Source organism: Pelodiscus sinensis, chromosome 6 (assembly GCF_052426305.1).
Source record: "Pelodiscus sinensis isolate ZL-2025 chromosome 6, ASM5242630v1, whole genome shotgun sequence".
Classification (NCBI taxonomy): domain Eukaryota; kingdom Metazoa; phylum Chordata; order Testudines; family Trionychidae; genus Pelodiscus; species Pelodiscus sinensis.
In genome coordinates, this window is record NC_143057.1 from 11,174,771 (window position 1) to 11,195,332 (window position 20,562).

At 45.6% G+C, this 20,562-nt stretch overlaps 1 protein-coding gene across 3 annotated transcripts; it reads left to right on the top strand.

Annotated features, from left to right (window-relative positions):
- The first annotated feature begins 705 nt into the window (after positions 1 to 705).
- Positions 706 to 20,464, top strand: PTGR1 (prostaglandin reductase 1). 3 transcript variants are annotated; one of them, XM_014571414.4, is made up of 10 exons: positions 706 to 978; positions 1,838 to 1,953; positions 3,334 to 3,379; positions 4,382 to 4,441; positions 10,384 to 10,548; positions 11,851 to 11,968; positions 13,204 to 13,359; positions 16,978 to 17,083; positions 19,345 to 19,463; positions 20,244 to 20,464. In XM_014571414.4, the coding sequence occupies exons 2-10, from the start codon at positions 1,848 to 1,850 to the stop codon at positions 20,352 to 20,354; spliced, it is 987 nt and encodes a 328-aa protein (XP_014426900.3). In that variant the 5' UTR covers positions 706 to 978; positions 1,838 to 1,847; the 3' UTR covers positions 20,355 to 20,464. The 3 variants fall into 3 exon arrangements, with proteins under 3 accessions (XP_014426900.3, XP_006118911.3, XP_014426901.3); XM_006118849.5 differs by having other exon boundaries at positions 706 to 936; XM_014571415.4 differs by lacking the exon at positions 706 to 978 and adding an exon at positions 1,609 to 1,630.
- Positions 20,465 to 20,562: the final 98 nt, after the last annotated feature.

A 20,562-nucleotide genomic window follows, 5' to 3' on the forward strand; every position in this document is an offset into this window, starting at 1 on the left:
TCCAAGCCTCGGGAACCTGTGTTTCATTGAAATTTACTTAGGCTCTTAGATAATTTTGTTGCTGTTGAAAATTTTTACCACTGGGCCCAGAAACAAGAAAGTGTTTAAAGATAAATAAGGTTCCCTCCTTGCCCCCGTTGGTGGTCTTTAAAGTAAACTTTGACCAAAGATTCAGGTTAAAAATAAAAATTACAAAAACAGTCCCTGAGTTCTAAAACAGAGAAGATGTTGAAACTGTTAGGAATACAAGCCTGCTTTGAGAATAGCAAAGAGGTAGTGATAACAGTGTTGTGCGTTGCTTTGCAAATAGTTGGGTGCATTGAGTGCCTGATCTTAGTAGTTTCTTTTTTAACAAGGTTAGTTTTTAACAACTGGATTTCAGTGTAGGACTTTTCATAAAGGCAAATGAGATGATATCTCCTTTGGACTTGTGACCAGAGGACACTATTGCTGTCCCCAAAACAGCGTCTCATCTCAATGGCAGTATATTTTCGGGGGGCTCCTGGATCACCCATCAGAGTGACTTGCAAATGTTTCATATATTTAGAGTTGCTGCGTCATGGAGGATACTTTTATGAGTTAATGTTTGATGAATTGGAATCTTTTCTACCAATGAACTCAATTGGACTAAGTCTAATCACTTCTGCATCTGACTTGCTAACAACTTGAAGATAAGCACTAAGGGGCGGAGCAAGGGAAATTGATATCCACGGGATAAAAAGCCTGGTCTTTGACATTGGCTTCCCACCTAAGGAAAGATAAGGTTCGAGTCTGTAAGACTGATCACCGTGCAGAGAAGAAACCTCACTATTCTCATGCTGGCTATTCCAGTCTCTGACTAAGCGTCTGCTCTGATCTGCTGAGCCTGTTGACAAAAAGCAGCCAACAGAACACCACCTGGTTCCTTACCAGCAGGAACTGCAGAGTGCAAATCTCTTAAGTATCCACTTTTCTCCTTTTCTTTTTGCGGGTGCAAAGGTACATCCAGTTTTTTAAGGGTCTGAAAGAGGTTGTGCATGCGTGTGTGATAAACACTTTTAAGGTTCACCTGGGAAAGTTTGCTAGGGCTGTCTAATGATCAAAGGGTGCTCTCAGTTTAATGTGCTGTATTTCTAACCTTGAGAAATTCCTGTGTCTTTGTTTGAAATAATAATAATAATTTTTTATTATTAAAATCTGTGTTTTATCAAGTGTTTCCATTTGTTTTGTACCACCTATTGGCAGAAGTGTGGGGAAAGGCTATCCACAGTAGCAAGGTTAAAATATAGAGGCTTTAATAGGCTTTGTAGTTGTGATTTGAGCTTTCAGCGTGAGTCCACTTAACCAGCGTGAATATGTAAATTTAACTTGGCATAAGGAAAACACCCTTAATTAAGGATTATAATCAAATAGACAGGCACCTTCAATTTCTTTTAGAATATGTGGGTGAGGTTCTCTGCTGCGTCTTTAAGAGTCGTGGCGCACAATTCACAGTTCAGTGGAGTAGGGACTGAGATCATGTAAGCCACATTTATGTCCTCGCATTCCTGAGCTGCTCCATAGCTAGAAGGGTCCCTGGACTGGAGTGGTAAAAGCTCTCAGGCATCCTTCATGAAGGCAAGGAAAGGTACTTCTAAAAAAAGAAATTTTGGTAAGTGGCAGTATAAAAGACCCGACAAACTATTGACATTTCTTGGGGCCATTGCTTCACCTGAAATGGTTAAGCACAGAGAATGAGATGCTCATATACGGGGGTGCCTGATAACCTCTAATTTTGCAATGGGAGACGGGGTCAAAATGGCTGTGCAGCTGTTTGCATCCCAGCTTTTCATGTTGATTGTTCTGTCGTCTTGTGCAGGTGGGACAGGATGGTGCGAGCCAAGTCTTGGGTGCTGAAAAAGCATTTTGAGGGCTTCCCCAAAGATAGTGACTTTGAGCTGAAAGAGGTAGAGCTGCCAAAGTTAAAGGATGGAGGTAAGGAAAATGTTTGTTTACAGAGATGGTGTTAGGATTCTATTTTGTCTTTTTACTCATAGCGCTGTGTGGAAATTTAAAAGAATACATTTCTGTGAACTGAGTTTTACAAAAGTTCTGTCTGGGTTTTGGCAAAGATGTGCACGTTTGTGTGGTTTGACAAAAAATCCCCTGTCTCATCAGTGCTCACGTGGATGAGCAGATAGCTTGTGTGGGATTTTTGTGAAGTGCTCAGCGCTGACCCATCTCTGGTTCCACTGAAGTCAATCAGTCCCTGACTCTAATGAGAACAGAGTTAGGTCAATGCTGGGCACTTTTGAAGATCCCCATTTTTACCTCAGAGATCTGGGAACAGGCCTACCCAGTTGACTGCAGATAAGTAAGAATGTCTTGTAGGTTGAAGGATGGGGGTGGAGGGTTGGCATGGGCCTTAAAAGGAAGCAGCTCTCTGTGTAGGTGCTTGGACTGCTGAGTTTCTTACAAAGGAAAGGGATCGAGCAGCATGTTAACACAAAAGATTGTTCTTAAATAAAAAGTTCCTTATAGAACAATCTTTAAATTCTCTCCTGCTCCCTCCCCACTCCACACACAGTTTAAACGCACGTCTTCACTGGCTGACCTTTTGTCAGTGTGCAGAAGAGCGCACCAGCAGACGCCTGCCTATGTCCAGCTCCGTGATCTCCGGAAATGTGGGCAAGCCTGCATGTGCCCTCTGACCCCCCTGCACCTATCCCTGCTACTGAGGAAGCACTGCCCCCGCTCACTAACTCCAGGCAGTGTCCACCATGGCCATCCTGGGGGAATTCCGCTGTGATCCAGCAGTGCCAGGAAGCAGCTGCCTCTCCCCTTCCAGGTGGTGGAAAGAGCCTCTTTTCCCCCTTTTCAGCATTCTCTTCTTGGGACCAGCAGAGTCTTTTTGCTTCCTTGGCTCCTGGTACTGGGAGAGCTCCCTCCTCTCCTTCATCTCTTCCCACTTCCTTCACTCTGCATGCTGACAGAGCCACCTCCTCTCAGGCTCTGATTTGGATGGGGCTGGAGTCTAATTGGGTGGGCCATCCAGGTCTGCCCATGATTACATCCATGGTGAGCCAAATAAAATGATCTCATGGGCTACATATAGTCTCTGGGCCCTCATTTGCCCATCCCTGGTGAACAGGAAAGGCAGACAGGCTGAGAAGAAAAGGTGTGTCCCCCCAAACCTTCCTTCCTCAGAAACAAAACACAGAGCTCTGGCCGTTTGCCTTCTCCACTAACAGCGTAGCAGTCATAGGCAAAGCCTAGAAACTTGATTTGAGTTCAGAAGGGAATTCAGATAGGACCAATAGTAAGGAAAAGTATCTTGCACTGACCTAATGTAACTGCTAAACCTTTTTATTGCAGATGTGCTGTTTGAATCTGTATTCCTCAGTGTTGATCCTTACATGAGGTATGCTTTTCTTTCTACCTCTTTAGTTAAATACCGGATTAGGTTACTACTTTGAATTGCTAGCTGAATCCTAAAAGCAGGGTTTATTCAGAGCATCTGGCTATTCACTGTCCTCTCAGGGGCTAACTGCCCTATTAAAAACACCAGCATCCCATCTATGTTTTCACCAATGTCCGTTCTGCATTGTAGCAACTTCCATATTGGTGGATCTAGTTAAAACACAGTATCCTCCCCATGTCCACAAACTGAGGCTAAAGTGCAGTTCAGTCAAGCAGAGTAGACAGGGCGAACTGCGTAGTAATTACATTACAGCCATAAAATGTCTCTGGGTTTTGCTGAATTTTAATAGACAGTTCGGGAACTCCGGTAAAATGCAGTTCTGATCTTCTGTGCTTCAAATCCTAATGATTGTTATTACTGTTTGCATTCCAAGAGAACCTAGTGGCTTCAATTGAGGTCGAGGCCTCATGCTAGGTGCTGTGCCTACACTGAGCAAGAGACACTCCTGTCCTGAAGAATTTAGTCTACATATACAAGGGACAGGAGAATGGAAGTGTTGTCATTTATTTCCATTTTATAGATGGTAAACTGAGGCACCGGGAGATTAAGTTTACAAAAGATGCCTGAGGCAGAGCCAGGAATTAAAAAAAATTTCTGAATCCCTGACCAATGCCTTATCTTGAAGGTAAAAGCTGTGTTCTCTAATTGTACTTGTGACCTTGTAACAGCAGGGGATTAGCATTTTGTAATTAGATATCTCAGCACAGTAGTTGATCAAGGTGGAACTCATGAGTGATCGGCGAGGAATAATATATATATATGTATTTTTAGGGGAATGAGTTGTTAAAATGAGAACATAACTCTTTCTCTCTCCACAGACACCTGGCATGGTCAGCAGCTAGACCCTCAGTGCTCTGTGTTTTTAATCAGAAAATGGAGAATAATTTGTAGTGACTATTTTGCACTTACAGTAAGGCTTTACCTCAATTTTGTGTGTTTCAGACCATACAGTACAAGATCTATGAAGGAGGGGGACACAATGATGGGCACTCAAGTTGCTAGGTAAGTTTCATTTATTTCCTCCCCTTCCCCCAAGTTACCTCCCCATCTTTCCATATGGGAGACTCCAAGCACTAAAGAAAGTACAGTGTTGCTTTAAGAGATGGTTGTATGCAGCTTATACTACTTTCTGTTAGCCAGTTGCAGTATACTACAATGACATATATTATATATATATGAAGAGTTGAGAAGTTATGATAACTGAATGCATTACACTCTCCTCATGACCCTGTTCACCCATGTCAAATATCCCACCACACTTTGCAAAGCCAAATGACATTAGAATAGTAATAAGAGATGTAGCGGTGTTAGGCTGGTCTTGCTGAAACAAAAGACAGCTGTTAGTCTTTAAAGTGCTGCATAGTCCTGTCAAATGACATTGGGAAAGCTGTCAAAGACAAGGTACGTACATGGTGTGTCCTAGCAGAGGCTGGGATGTACCTCTATGTCCAACTTGTTTGGCATGTAGTATCCACAAGAGAGAAAAGAAAAGATGCAGAAAAATAAGTGCAGGATCAGATGGGTCAGATCTTGGATGACATATACAGTGCTTTTTAACTCTTAATCAGTTATGATATAAATGAGTGGGTTTGGGGTATTCGCTGTTGAGGCACACCTTTGAGAGAACACGCTGCAAGAAAAGAATTGCTTCTGGGAAGGAGTGTATGTATTGGAATATAAAAGATTAACCAGTTACTGGTAAGCCTTACCTTTAATGGATGAGGCTTACTGGTTTCGGTTAACCAGTAGAGGCTGGAACAGCTCCCTGTCTGCCCTAATCTTTATACTACAGAGCCTACAGCGCAGGTAACTGCTATGATTTGTAATGGTAACTGGGTTTTTTAACTGCATTTTGACATCCCTAATACGTATGTCTCCTTTTTGCACTCTGCGGTTTGTCCTTAGAAATAAATTTGGCTAAGTTTGGGTATTTAGTGTCTCAAACATTTTTCATTATAAACCACAAATACAGTCAAATAACTAGCTACACCTTTTAGTCAGTATTTCTTGTGTTCTTTGGCAGCTCTTCATGAGTCTGTAACCTGCCACAAAGCATGTACATCCTATGAAGCCATACAGCCTACTACCTAGAGCTTGATTTTAGGCCTCAAGAGACAATCCACACTTGTGTTACTCACATGAGCAACGCAAGTGAAGTGAGTTCTTACAAGACAGACACAAAAAGGCCGATGTTGCATAAGTGGTCATATCTTGAGATGACATCTTGTATACAGTACGTGCTGTGTAATAACTGCTCACCCAGGAACTGTGCAGTCAGTAATTCCAGCTGAGAATACTCTTGTTACTTTTCTCCTTTTTCTGATGAGGGATATGGTCACTTCAGTGTTGTATGGGGAGACACTACAGCATTCCTTGGCGACTTCTTTGTATTCCGGTGTGGGAAACCAGGAATTGGAAGAAAATTTAAGCCCTAATCCTCTGCACGAGAGGTTGAGTACTATCAATAGTTGTAACACTTCCCTTGAAAATTAAGATGATTTGGGAGCAGTTCTCTGGCCTGAGTTATGCAGGAGAGCAAACTAGACGATCACAGGAATGCTTTCTGGCCATAGAATCTATGGATTTTCCAGGAACAATTTACCAAATAAGTTGGGGAATGTGTAGTGTCTGGTGTCAAAAGATGCAAGAGTCTCAAACCAATGTAGTTTTCAAGTTGTCCTTAAAAAGCCCATCCTGTCCTACTATAGGGGCAGCCTTTAGAACAGGGGTGTCCAAACTTTTTTCAAAGAGGGCCAGATTTGAAGAAGTGAACATGTGTGAGGGCCGTCCCCGCACTCTCAGCCCCAAGGCGGAGGGCCCACAGGGTTGGAGACGGGCGGAGAGCGCAGGGCACGCCGGCCTCACGGCGGCCCGGGGGCAGGGCGAACCCGCAGCCGAGTGGGGGAGTGGGGCTGCGGACGTGCCCTACAGGGCAGGCTCTAGGACCGCGGAGGCCATGGGCGGTGGCGGCACGGCCGGAAGCGGCGCGCTGGGCGCGCCAGTTCAAAAGAGCGCCGGGGAGCCAGGAGAGGGGGAGGAAGAGGGGGCCGTATTAAATCGGAACACGGGCCGCAATTGGCCCGCCGGCCGGACTTTGGACATGCCTGCTTTAGAAGGTGAAATGTCTTCAGCCTTTGCAAAGGGACCTGGTTTACTGAATAGGGAACCACCCCTTCTATTCTGCCCGTTATGTACCACTTTTGTAACCTTCCCCTCTCAGGACTTATAAAACACTAGAACTGGAGGGACCTCGAGAGATCATCAAGTCCAGTCCCCTGCCCTCATGGCAGAACCAAGCACCATTTAGATCAGGGGTGGGCAATTAATGTTAATGGGGGGCCACTCCAAGATTGTACTCAATGGCCGCGTTCCTACTGAGAGGGTTTGAGGTCTGGGACAGAGGTTGGAGAAGGGAGCTTGGGATAGGAGACTGGGGTGTAGGGGGGGGTGTGGAGTTGAGAGGGAGTTTGGTTGAAGGAGGGGGTTTGGCAGAGGGATGGGGTGCAGTGTCCAGGAGGGGGTATGGGTGCAGGAGAGGATTCTACCCTGAGGAAGGGGCTCTAGGAGAGGGTGCTGGGTCTAGGAGGCAGTTGTGACCTGGGGGAAAGGATACAGAGAGTTTGGGTGGTGGCCTGAGACAGGTAGTTGGGGGGGGGGGGGGGGGGGGGGAGTGCCAGAGGCAGGCTCTGGCTGGGAGGTGCTTACCTAGGCAGCTCCCAGTCAGCAACCTTGTAGGAACCTTGAAGGCTGCAGTCGAAAACTCTTCCACCTGGCTCTGCTCTGGGCAGGGAGGAAGGAGGCTTCATTGGCTGGCCCTGCCACCAGCAAAATATTTCAGCTGCTATTGGTTAGAGACTGGCCAATGGGAGCTGAGAGATTTTGCTGAGGGGCAGGACAGAGCACAAAGCCTCTCTCCTCGCTCCCAGAATACAGCAGCCACATTTAAAGTGGCTGCTGTGCTGTGCTTTAAGGGTCCCAGAGAGGCAGCCAAGGGCCGGATCCGGTGGCTTGGTAGGCTGGATCCGGCCTGCTGGCAGCCTTTTGCCCACTCCTGATTTAAATTATCCCTGAGTAGATGTCTGTCTAACCTGCTCTTAAATACTTCCAGAGATGGAGATTCCACAACCTCCCTAGGCAATTTATTCCAGTGCTTAACCACCCTGATAATTTTTTCTAGTTTTTCCTACGGTGTGCCTACATTACAGGGTTTAGCTCAATTCATGAAGCTTATTTTGAGTTTTATGTCAATTGTGTAGCTTATTTCAAAATTGGGAGTATCTACACAGCACTTATTTCAAAATAGAGCACTCTGCCTCCAACTTCCCTTATTCCTAGTACAATGAGAATTACAGGAGTCGGAGTAAGAAGTTCTGCAGCTTGACAGTATTTAGATATTATTTTGAAATAACTGCCTGCTACACAGACACAGACTGAATTATTTCAAAATAATGTTGCTGTGTGGACATACCCCTTATGTCCAACCTAAACCTCTCGCTGCAATTTAAGCCCATTGCTCTTTGTCCTATCCTCAGAGGCAAAGGAGAATAATTTACTCCCTTCTCCATGTAACACCCTTTTAGATACTTTAAAACTGCTACCATCTCCTCTCTGTCTGCTCTTTTCTAAACTAAATAAGCTGAATTCTTTCAGTCGTCCCTCCTAGCTCATGTTTTCTAGGTCTTTAATCATTGTTGCTCTTCTCTGGACCTTCTCCAGTTTTTCTACATCTTTCTTGAAATGTGGTGCCCAGAACTGGACATAATACAGGCAGTCCCTGGGTTACGTACAAGATAGGGACTGTAGGTTTGTTCTTAAGTTGAATCTGTATGTAAGTCGGAACTGGCGTCCAGATTCAGCCGCTGCTGAAACTGATCAGTTTCAACAGCGGCTGAATCTGGATGCCAGTTCTGACTTACATACAGATTCAACTTAAGAACCCCAGGTGTCCCCAAGTCAGCTGCTGCTGAAACTGATCAGCGGCTGATTCCAGGGAGCCGGGGGCAGAGCAACTCTGCCTCGGGCTTCCTGTAGTCAGCCGCTGGTCAGTTTCAGCAGCGGCTGACTTGGGGACGCCTGGGGCAGAGCAGCTGGGGTGCTGCTCTGCCCCAGGCGTCCTGGGCAGAAAAGCCTGGTCTGTTGGGGGGGAGAGGGCACTAGCTGCGCCCCCCCCCCCCCTCAGCAGACCAGGGAGACGCAGAGCAAAGCCGCGGCTGTCCCGCTGCAGGCGTCCTCCGAGGCTTTGCTCCCCGTCTCCCTGGTCTGCTGGTCAGAGCAGGGAGATGCGGAGCAAAGCTGCAGAGGATGCCCGCAGCGGGACAGCCCAGACGCGCCTGGGCTGTCCCGCTGCGGGCGGTCTCGGAGGCTTTGTTCCCCGTCTCCCTGGTCTGCTGGTCAGAGCAGGGAGACGCAGAGCAGCTCTTCTCGCCCCGGAGGACGCGGGCGGCGGGACTGCGGCTCATCTGGGCGTCCCGCCGCTCCCGTCCTCCGTGAAAAGCCCCGTTCGTAACTGCGGATCCGACATAAGTTGGATCCGCGTAACTCGGGGACTGCCTGTACTCCAACTGAGGCCTAATTAGCGCAGAGTAGAGCGAAAGAATGTGTCGTCTTGTGTCTTGCTCACAACTCTCCTATTAATGCATCCTAGAATCATGTTTGCTTTTTTTGCAACAGTGTCATGCTGTTGATTCCTGTTTGGCTTTCCTAGACAGTAACTTCCCCTTCTGTATGTGTGAAACTGATTGTTCCTTTCTACATGGAATATTTTGCATTTGTCCTTATTAAACTTCATCCTATTTACCTCAGACCATTTCTCCAGTTTGTCCAGAACATTTCAGACCTGTATGCAGGAATTTCTGTGTGTGTGTAAAGGGGGGGTGGGGAGGGAGATGCTTGCTTGTGTGTGTGTGGTTGGTTTTTTTGTGTGTGTGTGTGTAAATGTGGACCGCAAGAGTATGAATGCATCCACCATAGGCCCCCAAGTAAGCAGGGAAATCAGCCCCAGCCTTCCCCCAGCAAGCCAGAGCATACTTACTTGGGAGACCTTACTTGATACTTACTTGGTGCTTTCCCGCTCCTTGCACGCACTCCCTCCCATGGACAGGCCTGCATTTTGAATTATGACCCTGTCCTCCAAAGCACTTGCAACACCTCCCAGTTTGGTATCATCTGCAAACTTAATAATCGTTTAAGTATCTAAATTGTTGATGAAGATATTGAACAGAACCAGTCCCAAAACAGACCCTTGCAGAACCCCACTTGTTATGCCCTGCCAGCATGATTGTGAACCATTGATAACTACTCTCTGAGAATGGTTATCCAGCCAGTTATGCACCCACCTTATAGTAGCACCATATAAGTTGTAGTTCCCTGGTTTATTGATAAGAAGGTCATGCAAGACTGTGGCTAGGTATAACATGTCCACTACTTCTCCCTTATCCACAAAGCTTGATATCCTGTCAAAGAAAACTATCAGCTTGGTTTTGACATGATTTGGTCTTTACACCTTATTATCTTACTGGTCTGTAGTTTCCTGGGTTGTTCTTATTTCCCTTTTTACCCTTTTTATAGATGGGCACTAGATTTTCCCTTTGCCAGTCTTCTGGTATCTCTCCCGACTTTCATTTTTCAGAGATAACTAAAGGCTTGAATGCCTCCTCTATCAGCTCCTTGCGTATTCTAGGATGTGTTTGTCAGGGGGTTGGCGTGGCATCCCCCCTTAACACCATACTGTATCAAACTTGTGTCCCCAATAGATAATTCTTATGGCCAGTACCTCCAGTTTCAGAAAAACGTCCATTATAGCTAGTTATGCAAGAACCTGCCTAGAGGGAGCATTTCCTCTTAACCTTCACACAATGCTGTGTGTTAGCCCTAGGTAAATATTTCGTAAAGCTAGGGAGAAGGAGCTGTTTGTAATGTGTGGTGGCTTTTGGTTGTCTTCTCAGGGTTGTGGAAAGCAAGAATCCCACCTATCCAGTAGGGACCTATGTCGTGGCTAATTCAGGTTGGAGAACTCACTTCATCTCTGATGGGAAAGATCTACATCTGCTTCCTTTTTGGCCAGAAAAGATCCCCAGATCTTTGGCTCTTGGGACAATTGGCATGCCAGGGTAAGTCACAGGACATGCTAGACCAGTGGTTCTCAAAGTGTGGTCTGCAGACCACTAGCAGTCCATGACCGTCTCATGGGTGGGCCTCGGGCTCATGTCAGCTGAATTCCTCCCTGCCCCCCCTCGCGAGGCTGGCTTCCCACTGCAGGGCGGGAGACCCAAGCCTTGTGGGCTGGATCCAGCTTGCAGGGGGTAGGAAGCAACTCTGCATGCTGCCACTCCTCCTTCCCGCTGGCTGGGAAAATGGCAGCACAGGAAACTGCCCACCTGTAGGCTTTCCCTGATGCTCCCATTTGCTGAAATCCCAACCAGACACCACTCCCCCTCCCCAAGCCCTTTCCTGCCCAGATCCCCAATCCTGCACCCACTTTTTCATCATGGGTGTGTGGAAAGATCTGCATTGAGCAGGGTGAGCCATGGGCTAAAATGTTTGAGAAAGCCTTTGTCTAGCACAGCCTAACTGAACTTCACTGCATTGAGATGCCCAGCTATCTGTGGGAATGCTCTACCAAGCCACACTTGAGCCTAATCAATGCATGCTCTGAGGGGCTCTTTCCACTGAATTCAGAGGGACTGAATTTTGATCTATCTCAGGGTGGGAAGTTTATAGCTCTGTCTCCACTTGGTGCCTCTTTCCCTTACATGGGGACAGTTGCTTCTTGGCCATAGGTGATGGGGACAGAGTACTGTGCTGGAATTGAATAGCAGACCAAGGGTCCACTCCAACAGACAGAGTTGATGGAAGGAGTCCTTTTGATTTCAAAGGTTACTAGACAGGATTCATAATATTGATCTTGCTCTGCTGAGCTCACTTTATGTCCAGAGTTTGTGCAAAGATGGAAATGTATGCAGCTGTAGAACTCTACAAATAGCAGCCTCAAAAGCACATCTGTGACTTGAACAGAGCAACTGTTCATGGTAACCCTGTTCTAACTACAGAAGAAATTCCATTCCACTCGTGCTTTGTGTTGCCTAGTTCCTCCTTCCTTTCTTTTTTTTATCTCTGTCTATAGAAGGACACACCAGGTGGAAAACTTTCAACTTGCTATTTGTGATCTGTGCAGAACAGAAGCTTCTTAACATTTTAAACACAGGCAAAATGTATAGTTTTCCATATTCCACTAGCTTGAATGGATTTTGTACACATTATAAATAATTCCTAGTCCTTCATATAGAACGAGGAAAAGGAATCTCTAATGGGATGAGAGATCCCTTCCCCTGGTCGGCTACATGGAGCATGACCCAACTTTCTGTTTGTAATATCTCCATCAATCACCACTCAATGTTTCTTTTCCCTTTCAGCCTCACTGCCTACTTCGGCCTGTTTGAGATCTGCAAGATCAGAGCGGGAGACACAGTGCTGGTTACTGCAGCAGCAGGGGCTGTGGGTTCAGTGGTGGGGCAGCTTGCTAAAATCGGAGTGAGTGGCTTATTGTTCATATGAACACCATCGATCCCCAGGTGAAGGAGAGGAGGCATCTGAGAGCTTGGGAGTAAAGGGGACAAAGTGTCTCTGAGATGAGATGAAATGGGACTAGCTCCAAGATCAGTGGTTTAACTCTGACGAGACACTTCTAGTAGGAGAATTTAATTAAACTGATGTAGTTGTTTGCAATTATTATTGCTCTTTGGGACTGCTAGCCCCACCCTGCCTCATTGCTCAGTTGAGAAGCCCCATTGACTCCATGTGACCAGAGCTAGACCTGAAAAGAGGACCAAGCAGTCTGCAGTGTGTATGCATACTTGATCTTTTCTCCCTGTCAGTAGTGTCCCTATAATCCCCTAAAGCAGAGAAGCTGACTACAGGAACCAGGACCACAGCAGATGTAGTTAGCTATGCACATGTAGCAACGTGGTAGTGAACAGCCAGATGAGAAACAGAGTATTGCCCTCAGAAAAGAAAGAAAATATGCCACAATCAAATTCCTGCCTGCACTTATCATTCAGCTGGTGCAAACCTTGTAACCAGCACTCTCCTTTGCCAGGGACACAGCATGTGTTTTCCTTTTATATTCTTTGTCAGTTGTCCCAGAGGCCCGAGTTGTCAGCCCGTCCCTACACCAGTGTGTGTAGCTGTAACTATGTTGCCACTACGTCACAAGCCTGTCTTCACTTGTCAGCACCACACAATATATGTAACTTAAAGAAGACTGCAAGTGTGTGGTGAGAGGAGGCGAAAGGGGTGTATGTGCTTTTAGAAACATTTTTCTGTCCCTGCCAATAACACAGAAGAGAAATGGTCTGAAATGTGAATGTTACGTGGGCTGTGTGTCACACATCATAAATTTACCCCTTCAGTGGCAATCTCAGAATTCTATTTGGTATCTTCCTTTTTTGAATCCTTGTTGCTAAAACACTGAAATGTAGGACAGACAACTCCTACAGCATAACTTACTATAGCAGGTCATGTGTCCTAAGTCCCACATGGCCTGCAGAGAGATTTCTGTGCATGGCAAAGAGAAGTAGGTGGAATACAGCTTTCATGGGGCATCTTAAGGCAGTGGGAGGTGGGGAGGAGGGGATCCACAGCTTTCAAAAGCTATGAAGGGCAGAGAAAGTTACAGGTTTTGCTATCTGGTGGCACGTGGCACCTCATTTATCGTTTGTGGTTCATGCTGAAACCTGAGAATTGACATGTATTTTCTTTTTGCCCAGGGCTGTAAAGTGGTTGGCTGTGCTGGCTCAGATAAAAAGGTTGCTTATTTGAAACAGATTGGCTTTGATGAAGCCTTTAACTATAAGACGGTGGGATCCTTGGAAGAAGCCCTGAAGAAAGCCTCACCTGATGGCTACGACTGCTACTTTGATAATGTGAGTTCAAACGGGCTAGCTGGAGTGCAAGCGCCTTGCGAAGGCTCACTTCTTTCTGACGTGCACGTGTGCTGGGAATGTTGGGCATAATACTGAGAGAAATAGCCTCATCAGAGTGTTTATTTTCCAAGTCCTCTTTTGCTACCTAAATTGCTGGCTTGCAATGGGGAAGGAGGAATAGCGATGAAACGGAATCAGCTTTCAGTTGTTCTTGCCTCTCTCTCTATTTGAGAGATGGGGATTGGAAAGTCGTAATTTGAATACATGTAAAATTAATCTAAGGTGGTTCATCAGTGGCAGGTCAGAGGTATTCTGGGGGGGTGGAAGGATGGACATGTGCTTAAGACACTCAACCGTGACTTAGTAGATCAAGTAATTTGCCCACTGTCACTTATATCTCTTTGCATCAACTGGGCAACTGAGGCAAATTGGTGTAGATCAGAGTATAAAATATGGCCCTTCAAGCCACCAGATCCAGCCCTCGGGAGCCTCAGCCAGGCTCCCTTCCTGCCTTGCCCCTGCACACTGCTCTCTGAATACTGTGAGCCTGAGGTGGGGGGAGGTTTTGCGTGCTGACTTTGCTCCCAGCACAATCTTACAATTCCCATTGGCTGGAAACTGGCCAATGGGAGCTGCCTATTTGTGGGACAGGCAGCACACACAATCTCTCTCCCTACCTTCCCCCAGGCTTACAGCATTCAGAGCAGCACACACGGCTTCCTTGAGCAGCACGGGGGTAGGGGGGCATGGACGTCAGGGAGCCTGTCTGAGGAACCTGCTCGCTGGGAGCTGTGCAGTTAAGTGCCTCCTGGCCACAGCCAGCCTCCAACACCCCTGCCCAGATAATCCAAACCCTCTGCACCCCCACTCCTGCACCTCAATCCCCTGCCCCCGATTACAACCCGCTCCCAGACCCTGCATCCCCTCCTACACCTTTCCAAGTTACAATCCTACCCTGCACCCATACATCCTTCCAGACCCTGCACCCCAGTAGTCTTCCCCAGGTATCAGCCCCTTCTTCACCCATACTCCCTCCCGGATCCCGCTCCCTTCTGCACTCTCCATCCCAGCCACCACACTTCCTCTTGATATCATGGAAGAGTGCAGCCCTTGACCACTTACCAAATTCTTGGACTGGTCCCCCATCAAAAATTGTTACCCACCCCTGATGTAGATGAATTCCATTCAATGGTGACCTATTGACTTACATCAGAGGGGTAGCTGTGTTAGTCTGGATCTGCAAAAGCGACGAGAAGTCCTGGGGCACCTTATAGACTAACAGAGTTATAGGAGCATTAGCTTTTTGTGGGCAAAATGCATCTGACGAAGTGGGTCTTTGCCCACGAAAGCTTATGCTCCAATAAATCTGTTAGTCTATAAGGTGCCACAGGACTCCTTGTTGATATTGACTTGCAGCAGAGGACATGCCCACTAAGCAGGGGGGCTCACAGCCATGCTGGGCCCCTTTGCAAGGGAGGGATGTGGACTGTCTCCACGCTCCTGGAAGGAACGAGCCTCAGGCAGAAGGGCCGGGACAGTGAGCACACCAGACCAGCCCCCCACAGCTCTCAGTGCACACAGCACTCCAGCAGCAATTTAAAGGGTCCGGGACTCTGGGTGACTGCTGCAGTAGTGGCAGCTAGGAGCCCCAGGCCCTTTAGAATCACCTGGTCTTGCAGCAATTGCCCTCTTTGTCTCCTGGTGCGATCGAGCCCTTGACACATTGTCTTGGATCTCAGGTCAGAAAACTTTTCATTGATACCATGACTACCTCAGCCATGTTTCAGTTCTAGCATATTCCTGCTGTTTAGCCTCTGCTTGATTAAGATTTAAAGGTGTGGTGTTTGACTGAGGGAGCTACACTGATTTCACTTAGTGAAATAATACCTTTAAAAGTGCAAGTCAAGGCAAGGTTTTGGGGTTCTTTTTAGCAGATCCAAAATAGTTAAGCTAAGCCCTACGCTCCCATCTGACACGATCTCACATCACACCTTTAAATCCCTGTCAACAGAGTCTCAGATGCCCTGCAGATGTTGGGTGAACATTCGGAAAACTAGCCTCCCTAAGGACCTAGTGGTTCAATGTAAGACCATATATGAGGAGAGGGTGATAAGGATAAAGAAAACACAGAAGTAGTTTAGTTTTTGTACTCTCCTAAAATGCTGAGGCACACCCTTTGGAAATAGCTTGGCTATGGATCAGGATTTACAAACTTTTCCCAGAAGTGGGCTGACATCAACTGCAGTTGCACAAAGAAAACAACAACAACAAAAGTTTTCAACTTAGAAACATGGGGAAATTGATTCATATTTTCCAAGGAAAGGGAAAGAGACTGTTGCCACTGAAGCTTTGTCAAGATAAGGAGAGGCTGTAACGAAATACTTCTCATGCAGACTGTGTAGTGCTTTCTGTGATCAAGCTGTGGAACAGTGGCTTGCTATCCTTTTGTCTAACGGTTTAAAGAACAAGCACTGCTGTATCTGGCAGGTCCTTGGAGAAAATCTGATCATCCCAGTGCTTAAATTATAATGGGATATACTGTAAGGCTGTGTCTACACTGGCACCCCTTCCGGAAAAGGGATGCTAATGTAGCACTTTGGAATAGGCAAATCTGCGGGGGATTTAAACATCCCCCGCGGTATTTGCATTAACATGGCTGCCGCTTTTTTCCGGCTTGGAAGTAGGAATAAGAGATCCTCTGGAAAAGGCTTTATTTTCCGGAGAATCACGTCTAGACTGGCGCTTTTCTCCGGCTTATTTCCAAACCGGAAGAAAGTGGCAGCCATGTTAATGGATTTGCCTATTCCAAAGTGCTACATTAGCATCCCTTTTCTGGAAGGGATGCCAGTGTAGACACAGCCTAAATGTAAATACGGTCAGCAGAAATCCTCACTTGGTGTTCTGGTGCTTACATTCTAGATCCCACCCAGTCTACTTCTTAGCACTTAGTCTTTCAAGCCCCCTTCATGCCAACGCTCTGCCAGGTTCGGATACCTCCATTAAAAGCCTTCATATGGTCCACTTCCCTTTTCACATTTTCCCTAGATCAGCTGCTTTTCTCTGTGCCCTTCCTAAAAACTCTCTACTTCTGGCTTGACTTCAACTGCTAACCACCCACCTCTTTCTTCATACCAGCCCTTCTGTACCAGCTCACTTACCTTCCCAGGGTGATATTAAATTAGAGCCAAGGTGTTCATCTTGCTGCTCTCAAATTTAATCTCTTCCCTGTCCTTTTTTTAAATTTATATGAATTCAGGGCAGGCACTAGGTCATTTTATGTGTTTTTAAAATCTGTACAGTTGGTGTTATCTAAACAGCAAATGAATGCCAAGATGACCCTGCCCTCTGTGTTGATAGTATGGGACCGATAATATAGATGGGCCCAGAGCAGTGCTTTTGAATCAGATGCTCCCAAATAAGGGCCCAATAGTACTAGCACTGAAGCATATGAGTAACTTGACTTTGGTGACTAGTTGCCCAGTAGACGTGCACTGCTCAATGGGAGAACTTGCATGAAAAAAGTTAATACGTGCTTAAGTGTTTACAGGATCAGCCTCTGTTTACATGATCCTAGAGGATTTTATTTGTAACTTTTTATTTATGTTCTGACTACCTTAGGTGGGGGGAGAGTTTTCAAGTATTGTTCTTAATCAAATGAAGAGATTTGGGAGGATTGCTGTATGCGGAGCTATCTCTGGGTACAATGACACAGTGCCCCAGAAAGGTATGAGTGTTTTTGTCAGTTACTTTTTTATGGTGGAGAAATAATGAAGAAAGAGAGCCATCTTCTCTTTGAATTCTTTTAATGTTTTTATGTTGCCTAAATGTGAAATTATATATTATATGGAGCAAACGTAACGCAAATGCTGAAGTTTTAGGACAACATTAATTACAATCATTCTGTGCCTCAAAGATGTATTTGCGCCAAATTTAAAAAAATATCCATAGTTCTTTCTCACCAGGTAAAATTTCACAGAAAAACAGCATGGCTCATCGGAGTCAAAGCTGTATGTGAGTAAACAGGAATGAGCGTGGGAGGGGATGGATATGCCCTTCAGCTTGGAGAACCCCCAAAATTGGTAGCTGATCTTTGATATTTATCATTAAACAGTTCCAGATAGTTAAACCTCACTGTCCTGTTGGCCATCTACCATCTCATCAGGAGAGAAGTGGGGGGAATGAATGCTGGTTTAAAACAAATGGAGAGATTAGTGATGGGCAAGAGCCATACAAATAAACTGCCCAATAAGTGTAAATTACTAATTCTCAGGAAAAGAAGTGACTACCCCTCATCTAAAATGCCAGTAATAGCAAGGAAGGGAACCCTTGCAGACTACAACCAGAGAACTCCTCGTAGTAGAGACCTGGTGACAAATGGTGTGTGTGAAATAAAATTTTAGTAGAGTATTTCTTGCGCACCAAGAGAGGGCAGTAAAGAATGATGAACTGGATTCCTCTTGAGCTGCTTTATCATCAAGGATTCCAAATTTTAGCTTTAGGGTAGTATTTACCTGACAAATGTTTTTATGTAAACAAATAGGCTATGTCTACACTGGCGCATTCTCACGCAAAAACTCTTTTGCGGAAGAGTTCTTCTGCAAAAACTCTTCCAGAAGAGAGCGGCTACACTGGAATGTGCTTTTGCGCAAGAGCATCCATGCCAATGTAGACGCTCTAGTGCGCAAGAAAGCTCTGATGGCCATTTTAACCATAGTGCTTTCTTGTGCAAGAAATTCATGTTGCCTGTCTACACTGGCCTCCTCTGGAAGAGCTCTTGCGCAAGAGGGCTTCTTCTTGAGCGGAAGCATCATAGTTCTTGCGCAAGAAGCCCTGATTTCATACATTAGAACATCAGTTTACTTGCGCAAGAACACATGGCCAGTGTAGACAGGCAGCAACCTTTTGCACAAGAGCAGCCGCTGTGGTGCAAGATCACGCCAGTGTAGACACAGCCATACAGTTTATGTAAATAGCAGTGGTTTACTGAGGCATGCAATTTCTGTAGCAAAGCTGATTTCACAGTACCATGGTCTATGGAAAAGTTCTTTCTTCAGGCCTTTAGATGTTTTTAATTTTAATGGACGGATTTGCACTGGAACTGAGCACCATCAACTCAAATGAACTCAAGGGGAGTTGTAGATGACAATCTGTTAGGCCATTCCAGGTTCCATTGTCAAAAAGGGACAGAGGTGTCTAAATCCCACTACTGGCTTTCAGTGAACCCATGACTTTCCATAAAGACATGACTTAGTCTCTTTTCTACATACTGGGGCATTTAAGCCCCTAAGTCATTTAGAACTGAGAATTTTGCACCATCAATATTTTCTCTAAATTAGGCTGATATCTCTATACTAAGGGCTAGATTCACAGGACTGGAGCACTTGGCTCAGGACTACTCGACAGGTGGCCCAATTTGGGTTTACACAGGGCTCAACAGGCAGCCCACAGGTGGGATCCTTTGAACATAGCCCTCCACTGGGAACACGCTCCATAATGGACTGTCATTGCTTATTAAAACTGCTGTCATAGAGGTGGAAATTGGGTAAATATTGCATTTTATTAATATCAGAACTGACTTAAATGGGGCCTGTGTTGTGTAGTTTTGCCTTAATCTTTGTATTCATGCCCGTGTGTGAGAGACGCTATTTGCATATATATTTGTATGTACATGCAACCACTTATGTTGCAGCCCTCGATAGCCCTGACTTTGCTGCTATTTTAGGCACTTAAATCCCTCCCCACTGGGATTTCCAAAATCCTTGTTCTAATCACTGGGCTATGCATATAAAGGGGGAGGGGCCAGCACACATCACCATTTTATGTAGAGCCCTATCTGGTCAAGAAGTGCAAACTTGGGTTGGTAACACACTGATTAGGTTGGCTTTATCAGCATCTCAGTACAGAAGCTTCGCCTTGCTGCATATTGGTTTAGTTTTAAACAAAGTAATATTACCAGTGATTTTTTTTTTAAACCATCTCCAACAGGCCCTTATGTTCAGATTCCAATGCTCTTCAACCAGCTTTCCATGGAAGGATTTATCGTTTCCCGGTGGAATGACAAGCGTGAAGAGGCCCTGAAGAGACTATTAAAATGGGTGGTAGAGGTAAAAAGAAGTGACTGTTTCCCAAGACTACACTACCCGCTGCAACTTCCTTCCTTGCCTACATTACCAAGAGCTAAATCTGCTGCCATACACTACTTTTCCACACCCAACATATCCCTTGAGTGTGTGAGAAGTGGCAGGGGAGAGGGGAGAAAACATTATGCTGAACACAGTACATAAGAATAGGGCATGCATTAACCTAAACTAAAGGGGTACGGCCCCAAACTCAGCTCCCTTCCAGTGTAAAGACAGTTAGCTAACATGCAAGAAGGGGTCCGGGACACCCCTAAATGCAAGTCTTTTAACATGACCCATTTCAAATACTGCCTTTTCCCCCCTTAGCAAACAAGTATTTTACATCCAGGCTTGCTCTTTTTCTTTTCCACTTTAAAACAGTCAATTCTTGTGACTTATCACACCTGTTTGCTGCAGAGAGAAACTTGGAAATGTGATCCCTAAAGATAACACTAAGCTTCAAAGGACCTAGAAGTTGGGGAGGAGGGGGTGTGTCTATTTATGGCTTCTGAACACTTAAGTGTTGGTAACTACATTTACAAGGAGAGGAAGAAAGTTCTAACACTCCATAGCTGAAGATGGAAATGTTAGACCTGTTGCAGTTAGCCTCTGCAGAAATAACTGATGTTCCATAGATAATCTGGGTTCAGCCAGAGGAAGGATGGTAGAGGAACTACTAAAAGCAGAATCTAGGTTTAAATCACTTTTGTTGAGCAGTATGGTGCAGAAGAAAATTGGGTAACACTTTAATTTTTCTTTGTACAGGGGAAAATCAAGTGTGAAGAACATGTTACTGAAGGATTTGAAAAAATGCCAGCCGCTTTCATGGGAATGTTAAAGGGAGAAAACCTTGGAAAAGCAGTAGTAAAAGTGTAAAGAGGATGTGGTTCACTCAACATAAGAAACCTTTCTACAACCTGAAAAGCCATGGCCAAATGCTCAGCTGTAATTTGCCATTTCATTAAAGTAATCTAACATGCTCAAAATAGAGGTCTCCAACTGTTTCCTGAAATAAGAATGCGCCATTCAATGCCACAAGCAGCCAAGCAATTATAATCCAATATTATTACCATAATCAGCCACC

What these genes read in the sequence shown, in the direction of transcription:
- PTGR1 (XM_014571414.4), top strand. Translation starts at nt 1,848, where the DNA reads ATGGTGCGAGCCAAGTCTTGGGTGCTGAAAAAGCATTTTGAGGGCTTC. An exon ending in AGTGTTGATCCTTACATGAG is followed by an intron (nt 3,380 to 4,381) that starts GTATGCTTTTCT and finishes TGTGTGTTTCAG; the next exon opens with ACCATACAGTACAAGATCTA. An exon ending in GGCAGCTTGCTAAAATCGGA is followed by an intron (nt 11,969 to 13,203) that starts GTGAGTGGCTTA and finishes CTTTTTGCCCAG; the next exon opens with GGCTGTAAAGTGGTTGGCTG.